General features: G+C 35.7%; 1 protein-coding gene across 3 annotated transcripts; it reads left to right on the top strand.

Moving 5' to 3' along the window:
• Positions 1–109: 109 nt before the first annotated feature.
• LOC110463206 (telomerase Cajal body protein 1-like) lies at positions 110–11,513 on the top strand. 3 transcript variants are annotated; one of them, XM_021517605.1, is made up of 12 exons: positions 110–210; positions 1,841–3,007; positions 3,775–3,873; positions 4,583–4,691; positions 5,115–5,203; positions 5,922–6,012; positions 6,447–6,600; positions 8,091–8,180; positions 8,616–8,734; positions 9,553–9,656; positions 10,519–10,671; positions 11,282–11,513. In XM_021517605.1, exons 2-12 carry the CDS (start codon positions 2,061–2,063, stop codon positions 11,421–11,423), a joined length of 2,097 nt encoding a protein of 698 aa, XP_021373280.1. In that variant the 5' UTR covers positions 110–210; positions 1,841–2,060; the 3' UTR covers positions 11,424–11,513. The 3 variants fall into 3 exon arrangements, with proteins under 3 accessions (XP_021373280.1, XP_021373281.1, XP_021373282.1); XM_021517606.1 differs by having other exon boundaries at positions 146–177; XM_021517607.1 differs by lacking the exon at positions 110–210 and adding an exon at positions 452–480.
• Positions 11,514–14,066: the final 2,553 nt, after the last annotated feature.

Genomic DNA, 14,066 nt, shown 5'->3' with positions numbered 1-14,066 from the left:
TATCCACATATAACCTCAATCCATTCAAGTATGATTCTGTTGAAGATTTCATTTTATTTTGCGTTGTATGTATTTTCCAATGCTTTATTCACTTCGTGATCACAACATGTCGGCCTCCATCAACAGTTGTTAAACGCACAGAGTACCTCGACAAATGTGCTGTTTCTGATCAATCTAGTACGTGTTCATCAACGTCAACTGAAAAAAACGGTATTTAGTATATATTTTTACTTATTTATTCGTATGTGTATCTTTTATCGCTTAAACATGAAACAGAGAAGATATTGCAGACTACAAGCAGTTGCAAGATTAACCAATTCAACCCTAAAGTCACATTTCAATCTTACCGTATCAAAGAATGGACACGTCCGGTTTAAAAATGTAGGGGTTAATGAGTTAATTGCTAAGCATCGTTATGACATGGATCAACAACAGGTTGAACCTGAATGGTTCATGGGGGCATCGTGCTTACAGGAATTGGTAAAGTCTAAAAGATTTACCAGTACTGGAGAAAATATTGGACTCTAGATCTGTTCTGACAATACCCTTGCTATGTAGCTATATGACAATATCATATGTAACAGGAAAAAGAGAAATGCAATGGCCAGACTGAAATTTAAACCTGGGACCTTCTGATGAACTCTAGACATATGCTCGCCGACGATCTACCCAGTCCAGTTTCACTACGTACATGGACACTTTAAGCACAAATTGTTGCCTTGATATTTTGGGGACAACATAGCTTTGCAGTAGCATTGGGCTGCTAAAGACAACAGTTTTAAGACATTTGTTGTACATACAACAACTGCATACACTCTTTAGAATCTACCTTTTAGAAATGCATGCGCACAGAACTGGACATGTAGTGATATTATAATTCTGACTGTAGGCTAGAGCATCAATCTATATTTGGGAGGTTAACTTTAAGATTCTAATCTTGGTCCATTTGTTGGTTCATTTTCCTAACCACATCGTTCCTATGTGGAACTGGACTGGGTTGATCATCGGCAACCAGAAAGCTCAATTGGTAGATGTCTATCTATAGTTTGGAGGGTCCCAGGTTTGGATCTGGGTCTGGCCATGCTTTTTTCTTTCTCCTATTTCACCTAAATGGGCAGATATGAACCAAATGGTCAGTTCTCTGAGCTATTATGCTTCAGAAATGAACGGCCACATGTACAAGACTGGGTACTTAGCACTCAATGAGACATCAATAGCTCATTGTGTTTCAGAGTTATTAAACAATAAACATAACCAGTATTATTCCTGTCTGCCCACCTATATATACAAGGGTACTTTTACTATGCTGAGGAGTATATAAGTTAAATTCAGACGTCCTTTCAGGGCATGTGATGTACACTAAAAAGCTATCTGTGATATTATAGGAACATTGTATAGGATGCATTAACGACATATGAGTATATACCTTTTCTGTTTATCTGTCTATACATTCATCCATACAACATCTTGGTTAAACATTGAATTCAGCTCCATAACACTTCTAAAAGTCCAACAATTATCTAGCATACATTTGTACATGTGGATTCAGCTTGTGGTTTGTTACACAATGATACATAATATCAAATGTAGGTTACATAGCCTACAAACTTTACTGACTTACTTTAGATTTTGTGTTTTGCTACATTTCCATCAAACTGGAAGTAGGGGAGATATATTCAGTTTAACCAAAATTTTGTTGTTTGATAAAAGACAAGTCAAGTTATTTAGGCTATGTAATTAATATTTACAAAACAATGGGTATGTACGTGCTCAACATACAACAGTAGTAACAATCAAACTTATAAGAGATACTAATTTTCCCTTTCTTTTTTCTTTTCAGAATCAAAGTATTGAAATGGTTATTCAGCTACTGGATGAGAGATCCATGTACTTGTCATGTTGATGTGCAAAAAATGATAAAAGTGGTATTTCAGTTTTGACTTTGATAATTACTAGGTTATTGAAATTATGATTAAGTATGTGTAAATGGTTCATGCCAACCTTCACGCCATAGTATATTGAAAGTATCACCCTACAACAGCAGAAACAGCTGATCTGAAATGGAAGCTAACTTGCCTGGAAATCTAATTAACAATGAAAATGAGGTCAAATGTCAAAATGAAAGTTTAATAGGTCAAAGTCATTCTGATGATATTCCTGTAATATTGCAAATCCAGCCAGAAACACTTGATGAACATCAAATGTCAAGTGAAATTTGTAATAACAACCAAGGTAACATTGTTGCAGACAAAAGTCATGGTGAAAATCTTAACAAAGGTGATAGGAGTTTTGGGGAAGTTCAAGGTCAGGTGTTAGAAAGGGAAAAGAATGAGAATGGAGGTATATATCAGACGAAGGAATTACAAGAAACTCAAGATTCAAAGGCAGCTCAAAAAGAATTGTGTAGTGAAGACTTTATCAGTAATGAAACAAAATTACCGCCGGTAACAGAACCTGAAGAAACACAAGTAACAAGTGGACAGACGACCGAATTAACGTCGGACAAGAGTTTGGATGTATGTACAGTGTTGACAGATTTATCTACACAAATCAGTGCACCTTGTTCAAATTCACAAGGATTAGATTCCAACATCAATGACGGTGGAATTGATATTTTCCCCAGCCAAGTAACTAATCTTCCTAAAAATGATTCCACGTCAAGTCAACACTGTTCCCCTTACAGGGATGACACACAGAGTATGGCACCTCCAAAGAAAAGGTTCAGAGTTGAAAACACTTGTGTATCAGACTCGGATTCAATGACGACAAAACCTATGTTAGATTCTGCATCTGTGACGTCCGATAAAGAAACCTGTGGAGCAGAAACTGTTTTGGAAAATAGTGACATGGATACAAGTAGCGTGCAGGCTGAACCTGTGTGTTCTCAGATGGAAGTGCAGGCCCCTACAGATGGTGATACTGATGACCCAAATACAGATATAAAAAGTGATGACAAAGCTGACATGCCGGGCAGTGAACAGCCAGAGGATGAGGCTTCTTACTACAGGTAGCTATGTATAGCAGATCTTAGAAAACAATGGAAGTTCTATACTCCATTGTAATATAAATAAGATATGGCATTGAAATAACAAAAAAGTTGACACGATTATCTTTTGGTAAAAATCTATCTTATATGTAATTGACAAAATTTTAATTGTCTAATTTATGTGCCAAATTTATTTTCTAAAACACAATTAAAAATGATATCAGTATGTACGAGTAATCATCATTTATTTATTTTACTTACACAAAAAAATCTAGATCATTGTAAATCACTTGCATTAATATGTTGTAACTTATATTTCAATTAATTATTTTCAAGGAAAGTTTGACCTTAGAACTTGAATTTGTAAGAGGAAATGGAGAGGTTGATACGTATCCTCATTATAAAACCACAGGTTTATCTGTGAGGTGCTTGAGTTCATGATATGGATATATATAACTCACAAAATCGATTGCGCTTAATTTTTTTCTTTCTATTTTTTAAAAACAAAGCATGTACAACTCTTACTTTTTAACCCTTTCACCCCTATGTAACTTAAGTAGACTCTATCATTCATTGATCTGGATGAGTCTATTATGGTCTACAGTGGTGAAAGGGTTAAACTAAGTGAATGTATACTTTACTGATCATTAATTGTCTGATGAGTATAGAGTACATATACTGGTAATGATAATGTCATGTGTAAACTTTTCTCTATTTGCCCTACATGTATATATATTAACCTGTATACAATATATTTGACTACAATGTGAAACTCTGTCTATTTATAGTCAGGAGGGTATGATACTTACGGAGAAACCTACATACATTACTGAAACCAAGACAGAGTTCAACACCACAGACGATAACTTCCTCAAGGGCTGCAAGTGGTGAGTGAAAAATTAAAAAAATGTGACAATAATTTGTTTAAAACTGTAAGCACTTCTTTACAAACATTTACTATATTTATGAAACCAGCTCCAATTAGTGTCATAAAAAGTCAGGTTGAATGAAAAGGACTGCATTTTGTAACACTTAAAGTCCAAAAAAAGGAAAACAGAAGAAATGCTACAACTTGTTTGCCTGATATCATCTTATTGTTCCTGATAGCATTGTCACAATGGTTGTTATTGCACATGCTAAATATCAGGCTTGTCTATGATGATGTGAAAATAAGTATATGCAACATCATATGATACAAATAATTCAATATATATTTCTTTGCCCATTTCTTTCTTCAATTTGTTAAGTAAAATTCACACTTTTTTTTCTCAATTTCTTTATGATAGAAGGGAAGTACTGGTAACACTACAGATGATATTTTATCTGAGTATTTTCAGTATGTTTGAATTTATCTTTTAATTTGGAAATTAAAGAACGAACCATCAACACACTTCACTTCAATTCTTAGCCAGGTCATCATCATTAATATTCATGGTAGCTAGCCAGTCATACTTTCACTTTTGGCAAATTGAATAATTCAGATTTCTTTTTCTTGCAAATAGGCCATTAATTGGTGTCTACTGTACTAATTAGTGGTCAATGATAAAGTAATTGTGTGTTTAACCATAAATAATTATAATTTTATTCCCCCTTTAGGGCCCCTGATGGGACGTGTATTCTCACCAACAGCAATGATAACTGTCTGAGGCTCATCAACCTCCCACAACCCCTGTACGAGGGGCACAATGAGGGGATCCCTGAAATGGTACCATAACACACAAATTTAAAGAAAACTAAACAAGAATATAGTTTATAATTTTCAATGTTATTCATAATATTTACGTAAACAATAAATCAAGAAGATGGAAAGGAATTACTCCAATGGTTTTAGTAGGGGTACTATAAAATATAGGCCAATAGCAAGTGGAATATTTGATATAAAAACAGAGAAAAAATATAATAGAAAAGATGGAGCATCAACATCTTGATTTCATAGTTTGTTTACCGTGTACAAGTTTTGGCTAGCTACAATTGCTGTCATCAGAACCAATACTTACTAATAATTTTGGAGAAATCCCTCCATAAGGGAATATTGCTTTTAGAGTAAAATAATGATAATCTGTAATATGAGATTCATAAGAACCTGAGAATATGGGTTGTATCAAAAATTAATTTCTTTCTGTTGCAGACCTCGGCCCTGAAGTTAACAGAAAATGACACAATCTACGATTACTGCTGGTATCCTAAGATGGTGTTTGATGATCCAAATACTCAATGGTAAAGATAACTAGAGTGACAGGCCCATCACAAAAGAGATGTAGAATATATGGGATATGGAAATTCTATTATGTATTGTCTTAATTGAGGCAGGTTGAGATTCTGAGCAGCCCCAAAAGGTTCATATATGATACCTGCACCTAATACAATGTGACTGCTGTCCTATGTTGGACCAATAGAAAAGAGTACTGGGCAGGATTGGGGGGTTGTTTACACCTAACAGTAAAATTTCAATATCCTCCATACCTCTGCATAATAATGCACTCTTTATCTCACACCTATTATCAAAAAGTTTTGGTAAAAATTGACACTTGACATCTTAGTCATTTAAGTTAGAGTTGACTGTGATGTGAATTATTGAAGTGTATCATATTTATCTAACTATAGTCACAGCAACAGTACCCCCATCTATTTCACCTCAGCAGCAAAAATGCTGTGCGTACATGAACAAGTTTTCAAATCTGAGTGGAACAAAAATGATTCACTTCAAATAAATTTGGCATAATTGTGTTATCTTTAAAATGTTATGTACACAAAGGTTTGAATATACCACTGGAAACATTACACACATATGTTTGAAGGAATGAATTTGATAGCTTCATTAACAACTGTTTTCCCTGTTATTTCGTAATTTATTGACAGTTACAATATCAGGAAAACTATGATTGATAAATCCTGTGTGTAGATTGAAGTGCAGTGTCTGTTGTGTGTTTTGTAGTCTGGTTTCCACATCCAAAGACAGCCCCATCCACTTGTGGGATGCCAACACAGGAGAAATAAGGTGTACCTACCGGCCCTACAACCACCTTGTGAGTTATGGTGTTGTTACCTCTTTTTAATGAAATACAGAGAAATCCTGTGAGATCAAGTCTGAAGTTTGTCTGATCAAACATAATAATAAGTAAAAAAAAATAATGGAAAAAGGAACATAAACAAACAATTGAAATACAAAATTTATTGTATAATTACTTGCCTTTGAACCATGGTATGACATTGTAATAAGATTATGTCACCTAATTTAAAACCTCATTTACCTCTTGTCTGACAGTCTGTCGGGAATGTAATAGTTTGATTTGAGAAATGGTTAATTTCAGGAATAATTCAGTGACATCATTACAGTGTATCTGTTCTGTAATCACACAGGAAATATGTTCCTAATTTAAAAAATACAAAAAACAAAGTTCCAATTTTGTCTAGCTTATGTTATTATATTTCTCTTTCAAACATAATTTTGCCTTTCCAGGATGAGATCGCCTCGGCCTACAGTTTAGCCTTTAACTGTGATGGGACCAAACTATATTGTGGATTTAACAAGGTGATTCGAATATTTGATATGGCAAGACCAGGGAGAGACTGTGTTACCAGGCCAACGTACTACAGCACACAGCATTCGAAAAGTAAATATCATCACTAAAGGTGATGTACAATGTACTACCTTATTGTGATCAATCTGATTAAAATCATCTGTTACATGGCTCCGCCTGAACATCTGAATGTGCCGCGGTCAGGTTCAAGTGACCTTTAGATGAACCATTTAGAGGCGCGCTGGCAAACGTTTGCCAGCGAATAGGAATATCATGGTTGATAGATAAATAGCGAGGGGTATCGAACAGATTAGTTTTCCAAAACAAATATGCCGGCGGGAACTGACGTTTCTACGACGCCAAGGAAAACGTACCCATTGGGTAATAATTGCGTAGGCAACACCGCCATACAGTCTTTCTTCTCTAATAAAGCTTCGAATATCTTTTTCTGTTCGGGTTTCAGAAGATCAATCTCAAATAACTTCAGAACTTTCGCGTCATTCTCATCAATGTCCGCCATATTTGTTACAACTCTGTGCGCCCTTTTGAAAGAGGGTCTCTGATTGGTCAAAATTTAATGAGTATTTATAGATATAAAGGTCACCTGAACGTGACCCTGACCCTGGCACACAGATGTTCAGGCGTAGTATGAAGTTAACGAAGCCATGTAACATATGATTTTAATCAGATTGTATTGTGATATGCATATCTATTCCAAAATAATCCACTTTAACTGAATGATCATTTGTACAGATGTAACTAATTGAGGATGTTGGATAAAGTTACATACATGTAGTTGCAAGCACACATGCATTAATGCTGATTTATATGAATAAATATTCATGGAGTGTGTAGTCACTGCTTTGTCTGTCTATCCTAAATCCTTGTCAGGAATATATATTCTGACTCACTGAAGATAGCTAAATGAATTTTTAGAGATATATATCGGAAAACACGGTGTCATGTTATGAACGACTATCTGGTCCATATGCCCAATGTCAAGGTCACACTGAGGTCAAATGTTAAACTGATTGTCAGGATCATGACTTCTAACTCACTGTAGATAAGTCAGTGAAGTTTTCAGGATGTATGGAGGATTGCAAGGTAGTGTCTCATAACGCTATAGGGTCAATTTTCAGGGAGTATAATCCATCAGTTTTACTGATTTTCTTGTTTTGTTTAACCTGTGATTTGTGTAAGAGTTGTCTCCCTTGATAAATAATTAAGGTAGCATATACCCTTAGGTTCGCAAGGATGTGTTCACATTTTATATATTCATGTGAACCTGAGACATTGATATCTGAAACTCTTGATTTCATCCTACTTGGTAGCATCATCGTTAGTGTATAATTAGTACAGTAGTGACAATCAAGATGTTTCATATTGACTTGACATTGAAGGAATATGGCAGTCAAGCCTTCCTTTGGGATCACTTGTCTTTAGCTATTATGGTGAAACCTACCTTAAAAATCAAATATCTATAACAACAATCAAACCTGCCTCACAGATCACCTGTCCCCTTACAACTTATACCACCTGTATATATACAGGTAGCTATCACAAGTTTCACATTTTTTCCTCAGCTAAAACAGGTCAGCCTGGTATCATCTCATGTATAGTTCCAAGTCCCCAGGATACAGGAATGTATGCTGCAGGATCCTACTCCAGGGCTAGTAAGTGACTTACCAATTAGCTAATTATGAATACCCAACAAGTAACCTGGTATTGGGAATGTTCAATATGCAAAGCATCTGTTTATTATCAACTCATTAAAATAAAGTTCTTATAAATAAGCATTAGTCCTAGGTTCATGATATTTGAAATATAACTTGCTAGGGAGAATGGCTTTCTAATGTGTTGAACAAAAATATGTTAATCCACTTTCAAGGTCAATAGATCACAGGTGTTGAAAATTTCAAGCAACTTCTTTTCAGTAATTACAATGCACAAATTCATTGTATATGTAACCTGAAGGGATAAGGGCTATCAAGTTTGTTAAAATAAATGGTATTGATGAACATTAATGTTTGAAAGGTCAAATGTGTTAGAAACTCTAAACAACCTAATCAAACACGAGGCCTAGAGAAGCTTATGTTGATGCTTTGTAGTTGCTGTGTATTGCGAGCCTAAAGGGGAAATGGCATGTATGTTTGATGGACAGCAAGGGGGAGTAACTCATCTGGCCTTTTCTCCTGATGGAACCAAGCTCTATAGCGGGGGACGTAAAGTAAGTTTAAATATTATTTTGCATCATACAAATCATTCCAGTTGTTGTTTGTGTTGTCGGGTAATTTGTTAGATCTGTATATAGTGTGTGTCCCAGTGTATTGTATCAATGGAGTTTACCTTATATATCTTCCATCAATTTCCAGCATACATAGACGTAACTGCGTTTCTTTTTTTAAATATGACGTAGCATAATCCTTTTCGCTGGCGCAGACAACGACATTAAAATAATACATAATGAAATGTTCTTCTGTGGGAGGAACTCCAGACCCACCCACACATATACTCCCTCTCCTCTCCGCGTGCTCTGGTTCTGCTGGAGACAGCACTTGTGTGTACAGTTTATAATTATAACTATAGTTACGCTCTTTTGCGTACCAACCATACCAGTGTTGTCAGTGTATGTAACCTGGATGTTGTGATATTTGACAAGTATGGACAATGCAAAATAATAAGCCTAATGTACCATTTAACATTTGGAATTTGCATCCTTATGTACGATTAATTTTACAACTAAAATTGTTTATGTTTTATTTGGTACAGGGATTTTCTTCTACCAATAATGTCTATAGTACACATGTTCATTGTACATATTTTTTGAAGTTTAGTTATATGCTACGTGTGTGTTGTACATTTGTTGAACAGTTTATAATTCAAATGGAATGGAGAACATGTGTGTTATACACGTTTTTTAAGTCTTATGATTTTGAACATGTGTACTGTACAACATGTTTTGTAAGGCTAATGGTATGGCATTTAATCCAAAAGTTACGCATTGGTAAATCTTAAAATTGATCTGAAATGTTTTTTAACTTCCAGGATCCTGAAATAATTTGCTGGGATTTGCGATATCCTGGAAGGATTTTGTTTGTAGCTCTGAGACAAGTGCTGACTAATCAGAGGATTTACTTTGAACTTGACAGGTGAGACCATGTTACTGTAAATACTTGTTAAAATGAGATACAACCATATCCTCTGCCTCTTCTGATTTTGTTTTTTCTCATCTGGTATTGTTCAGAATGTTCTAAAAAGTAAAAATAACAAAAGAATCAGGTGTATGGACCTTTAATATGACGTCTGCACTTCCAAATGGAGAATATTAACAGTATCTCTCTCACAATGTATTTGTGTGACTGTATGACTAGGTAATCAATGGATGCCAATACGACCATAATGAAGGCTGTTTAACGTAAACTGTGTCCTTGTAGGAGTTTTATAAGACTCTGATAATGCTTTATCAGCTGTGTTGTGACTTGATACGCCAACATATAATATCAGACTTTAACAGCATCTGTAAGCATCTCTACTGAACTGTAAAATGGTAGATATGAATTAACTTATTGCCAGATAAATATGGTAGAAGAACAGATTTTGTCCTGATGGGAGTACTAAAGTATAATGGTGCTACTTGGACTGCATCCTGGATACTCCAGGGGTTCCGTTCACTTTTCGCTCTCTGCACCCCTGGAATATGTTTGATCCTTTAATGTACATCAAAAGAATCTTGTGATTGCATTACAGTAAAATTCCCTTGCTTTGAAGTTGGGTGTCGCTCCCCTGTAATCTTCAAAGGATGCATGTATCAGCCTAGTGATTGGTCAGGTATTTTTACCTGAGACCAATCAAATAGCTAGCTGCGTGCCTTCAATTTTGCTATGACATATTCCAGAGGTGCAGAGAGCGGAACCCCTGGAATATCGAGGATGCATGGACTGTTTTGTGTCCTGAAAGCAGTAGTAAAATACATGTATTAAAACAGTGCTAGCCTTTGTTATGTTGTGACAGGAGTGGGCGGTACATGTTCTCCGGTAGCCATGATGGTACGGTGAACGTTTGGGACACCACCATTGCCCCAGAGGAGTTGTTTCCTGGCCAGGATCCCGTCCTCAAAGTCATCAATAAGTTCCCAGCACACAAGGATACTGTCAATGGAATCGGGTATGTGATTCCTCTGTACCGTTAATATATATGCCAATAAAATGAGGTCAGTCTAGATAATTATGACTATAATAAATGTCTAATAATCTGGTCATAATACAAAAAAAAATATCTGCTTCCTCATTGTTTGGTTACAAAAAAATTAAGAAACAAACATTATCACCATACAAGTCTAATAATCTGGACACAATATAAGAAAGAAACTGATTCCTTATCGATGAAAAATAATTATTTAAAAAAAAAAAATGGAAACAAATTTTATCAACTTATATTGATAACTCTTGTTGACCTGGATCGAAATGTGTAAAGTGTGACTGTGTCTTTATCTGGGAGGAAACCAGAGTGGTGAGAAGAAACCCACAAGATTGGGCAGAAGACTCTGTACCTTTTCATACCCACGTAGGGAATCAAATCTCAGCCACCTTCATTTAAGGCTTGTGCATTGTCCACTGAGCCACCCAACCGCCACAACTTAATGTAAATTAATAATCTTGAAATCTGTTTATTCTGAACAGGGGTTTACTGTCCTGTATTAGATAAAACATTTGATGATATTTACTATAAATTATGTTTTTTTTGTGTAGTTATTTTGTCATCTCTTCACTTTCAGTTTACACCCGTACCTGCCAATTTTAGCCTCAGCCTCAGGCCAGAGACATTTCTCCTGTGTGGATGACAGCGATGATTCTGACGAGGAGAACTGTGATGTCATTGAAAATAGTCTCAAATTGTGGGCATTCCCGAAATTGTAAATTTGACATTTTTTCAACAAAATGAAAATAAAATATCATGCAATAAAAAGACAACATATGAGGGTTATATTTTGTTCATATCTAGAGAATGTTTGTCTGAAATTATATGTTATGTGATGTTGTGTTATAATACTGAGAGATTAGATCAGATAAGATAAAAAAATGTCATTACAGTTGCCAGACAGACACATGTTGTTAGTCGCTTTACATCCTCCATTCCCTGCTGTCCATCCATCTCCATTCCTTCATGTATATTCAATGCATCAGCTATTTTTAGCCCACTATCATCAGATGGTATGCTATTCAAATCACCCTGCGTCTGTCATTCCGTCTGTCCTTCTTGTTAGCGCTATATCTCAGAAAGTACTGGAGGGATCTTTTTTCAAATCTTACATGAAGGTTCCCCTTGATCCCTAGTTATGCATATCGTTTTCTGGGACTGATTGCAAATCCAAAATGACCCACAGGCAGCCATCTTGAATTTGAAGGTCAAAGATTTTTAGCGCTATTTCTCAAAATGTACTGGAGGGATCTTTTTTCAAATCTTACATGAAGGTTTCCCATGATCCCTAGTTATGCATATCCTATTTTGGAATTGATTGCAAAACCAAGATGGCCGACAGCCAGCCATCTTGAATTTGAGAATGATAGTTTGTTAGTGCTATTTTTCATAGAGCATTGGAGGGATATTTTTCAGATTTCACATATAGGTTTCCCATCATCCTAATCCCAATATCAATTTTTGGGACTGATCACAAAACCAAGATGGCTGACAGACAGCCATCTTAAATTTGAGAGTTAGTTTGTTAGCACTGTTTTTCAGAAAGTTCTGGAGGGGTCTTTCTCAAATTTGTCATCAAAGTTCCCCATCACCCTTAGTTACCCATATTAAAGATGGCCATCTTGAATTGAGAATGAAAGTTTGCAATATTTCTCAGAATTAACTGGAGGATTTTTTCTTAAATTTGATAAATTATGTAGGTTCCCCTTCACTCAATGGTCCTGAGTTGTTCATGTTAACTTTTGCGGTTGATTAAAACATTTATTAAGATGGGAGATAGGCAAGCTGATCAAACAGATAAGAGAAAAGAAGAGAAAATATCAAACTGACATAGAACTAATGACTATCATCAGGTGTGCGCCAAGATCCCTTTGGGATCTCTTGTTTTAACTATCTGTACATGAAGGATATGTTTTGTAATATAATTACAACCTTAAGCTGAAGTCAATATTGATATTTTAATCAACTCAAGAAAACCATATATTTACCAATGCCTTATTAGCTCACCTGGCACGAAGTGCCAAGTGAGCTTATGCTGTGGCGCGGTGTCCGTCGTCTGTCCGTCGTCCGTCCGTCCGGCGTCAATATCTTACTTTAAACGACTTCTTCTTAATAACCAAAAGGCCTAGGGTGTCAATATTTGGCCAGAAGCAAACTTGGATGAAGGGCTACAAAGTTTGGTAAAATTAATGACATTCACATATTTTCAAGGTCACAGGGTTTTAATATGTTAAAAACTTTAAACATCTTCTTCTCAATAACCAAACTGCCCAGGGAGATGATATTTGGCCAGTACCATGCTTGGATGAAGGGCTACAACGTTTGTTCAAATAAATGACCTTCAATTATATTCAAGGTCACAGGGGTCAAATATGTTAAAAACTTAAAACAACTTCTCCTGAATAACCAAAATGCCCTGGGTGATGATATTTGGCCAGTAGCAAGCTGAGATGAAGGGCTGCAAAGTTTGTTCAAATGAATGATCTTCACCCATATTCAAGGTCACAGGGGTCAAATATGTTAAAAACTTTAAACAACTTCTTCTGAATAACCAAAATGCACAGGGTGATGATATTTGGCCGGTAGCATGCTGAGATGAAGGGCTACAAAGTTTGTTCAAATGAATGACCTTCACCCATATTCAAGGTCACAGGGGTCAAATATGTTTAAAACTTTAAACAACTTCTTCTGAATAACCAAAATGCCCTGGGTGATGATATTTGGCCAGTAGCAAGCTGAGATGAAGGGCTACAAAGTTTGTTCAAATGAATGACCTTCACCCATATTCAAGGTCACAGGGGTCAAATATGTTAAAAACTTTAAACAACTTCTTCTCAATAACCAAAATGCCCAGGGTAATGATATTTGGCCAGTAGCATGCTGAGATAAAGGGCTACAAAGTTTGTTCAAATAAATGACCTTCACCCATATTCAAGGTCACAGGGGTCAAATATGTTAAAAACTTTAAACAACTTCTTCTGAATAACCAAAATGCCCTGGGTGATGATATTTAGTCAGTAGCATACTAGGATCAAGGGCTACCAAGTTTGTTTAAATGTATGACCTTGAATCATATTCAAGGTCACAAGGAGCAAATATGTTTAAAATATTTCAACAACTTGTTCTGAATAACCAAAAGGCTCAGGATGTTGATATTTAGTTAGTAGCATATGCTGGGATCAAGGACTACTATGTTTGTTAAAGTGAATGACTTTGACTTATATTCAAGGTCACAGGGGTCAAATTTGTTTAAAATCTTTAAACAACCTCTTATGAATAACCATGGGTCCCAGGATGTTTATACTTTGCAAGTTGCATCCTGAGATGAAAGGCTATACAATGTGTTCAACATAATGACTTTG

This window comes from Mizuhopecten yessoensis, unplaced genomic scaffold (genome assembly GCF_002113885.1).
Source record: "Mizuhopecten yessoensis strain PY_sf001 unplaced genomic scaffold, ASM211388v2 scaffold10875, whole genome shotgun sequence".
Lineage (NCBI taxonomy): Eukaryota > Metazoa > Mollusca > Bivalvia > Pectinida > Pectinidae > Mizuhopecten > Mizuhopecten yessoensis.
The sequence above is the reverse complement of the archived record's forward strand: the minus strand, read 5'-3'. Positions and strand labels throughout refer to the sequence as shown.

Coding starts and splice junctions, on each gene's coding strand:
- LOC110463206 (XM_021517605.1), top strand. CDS start 2,061: ATGGAAGCTAACTTGCCTGGAAATCTAATTAACAATGAAAATGAGGTC. Junction 3,874..4,582: donor TTCCTCAAGGGCTGCAAGTG/GTGAGTGAAAAA, acceptor TTCCCCCTTTAG/GGCCCCTGATGGGACGTGTA. Junction 5,204..5,921: donor GATGATCCAAATACTCAATG/GTAAAGATAACT, acceptor TGTGTTTTGTAG/TCTGGTTTCCACATCCAAAG.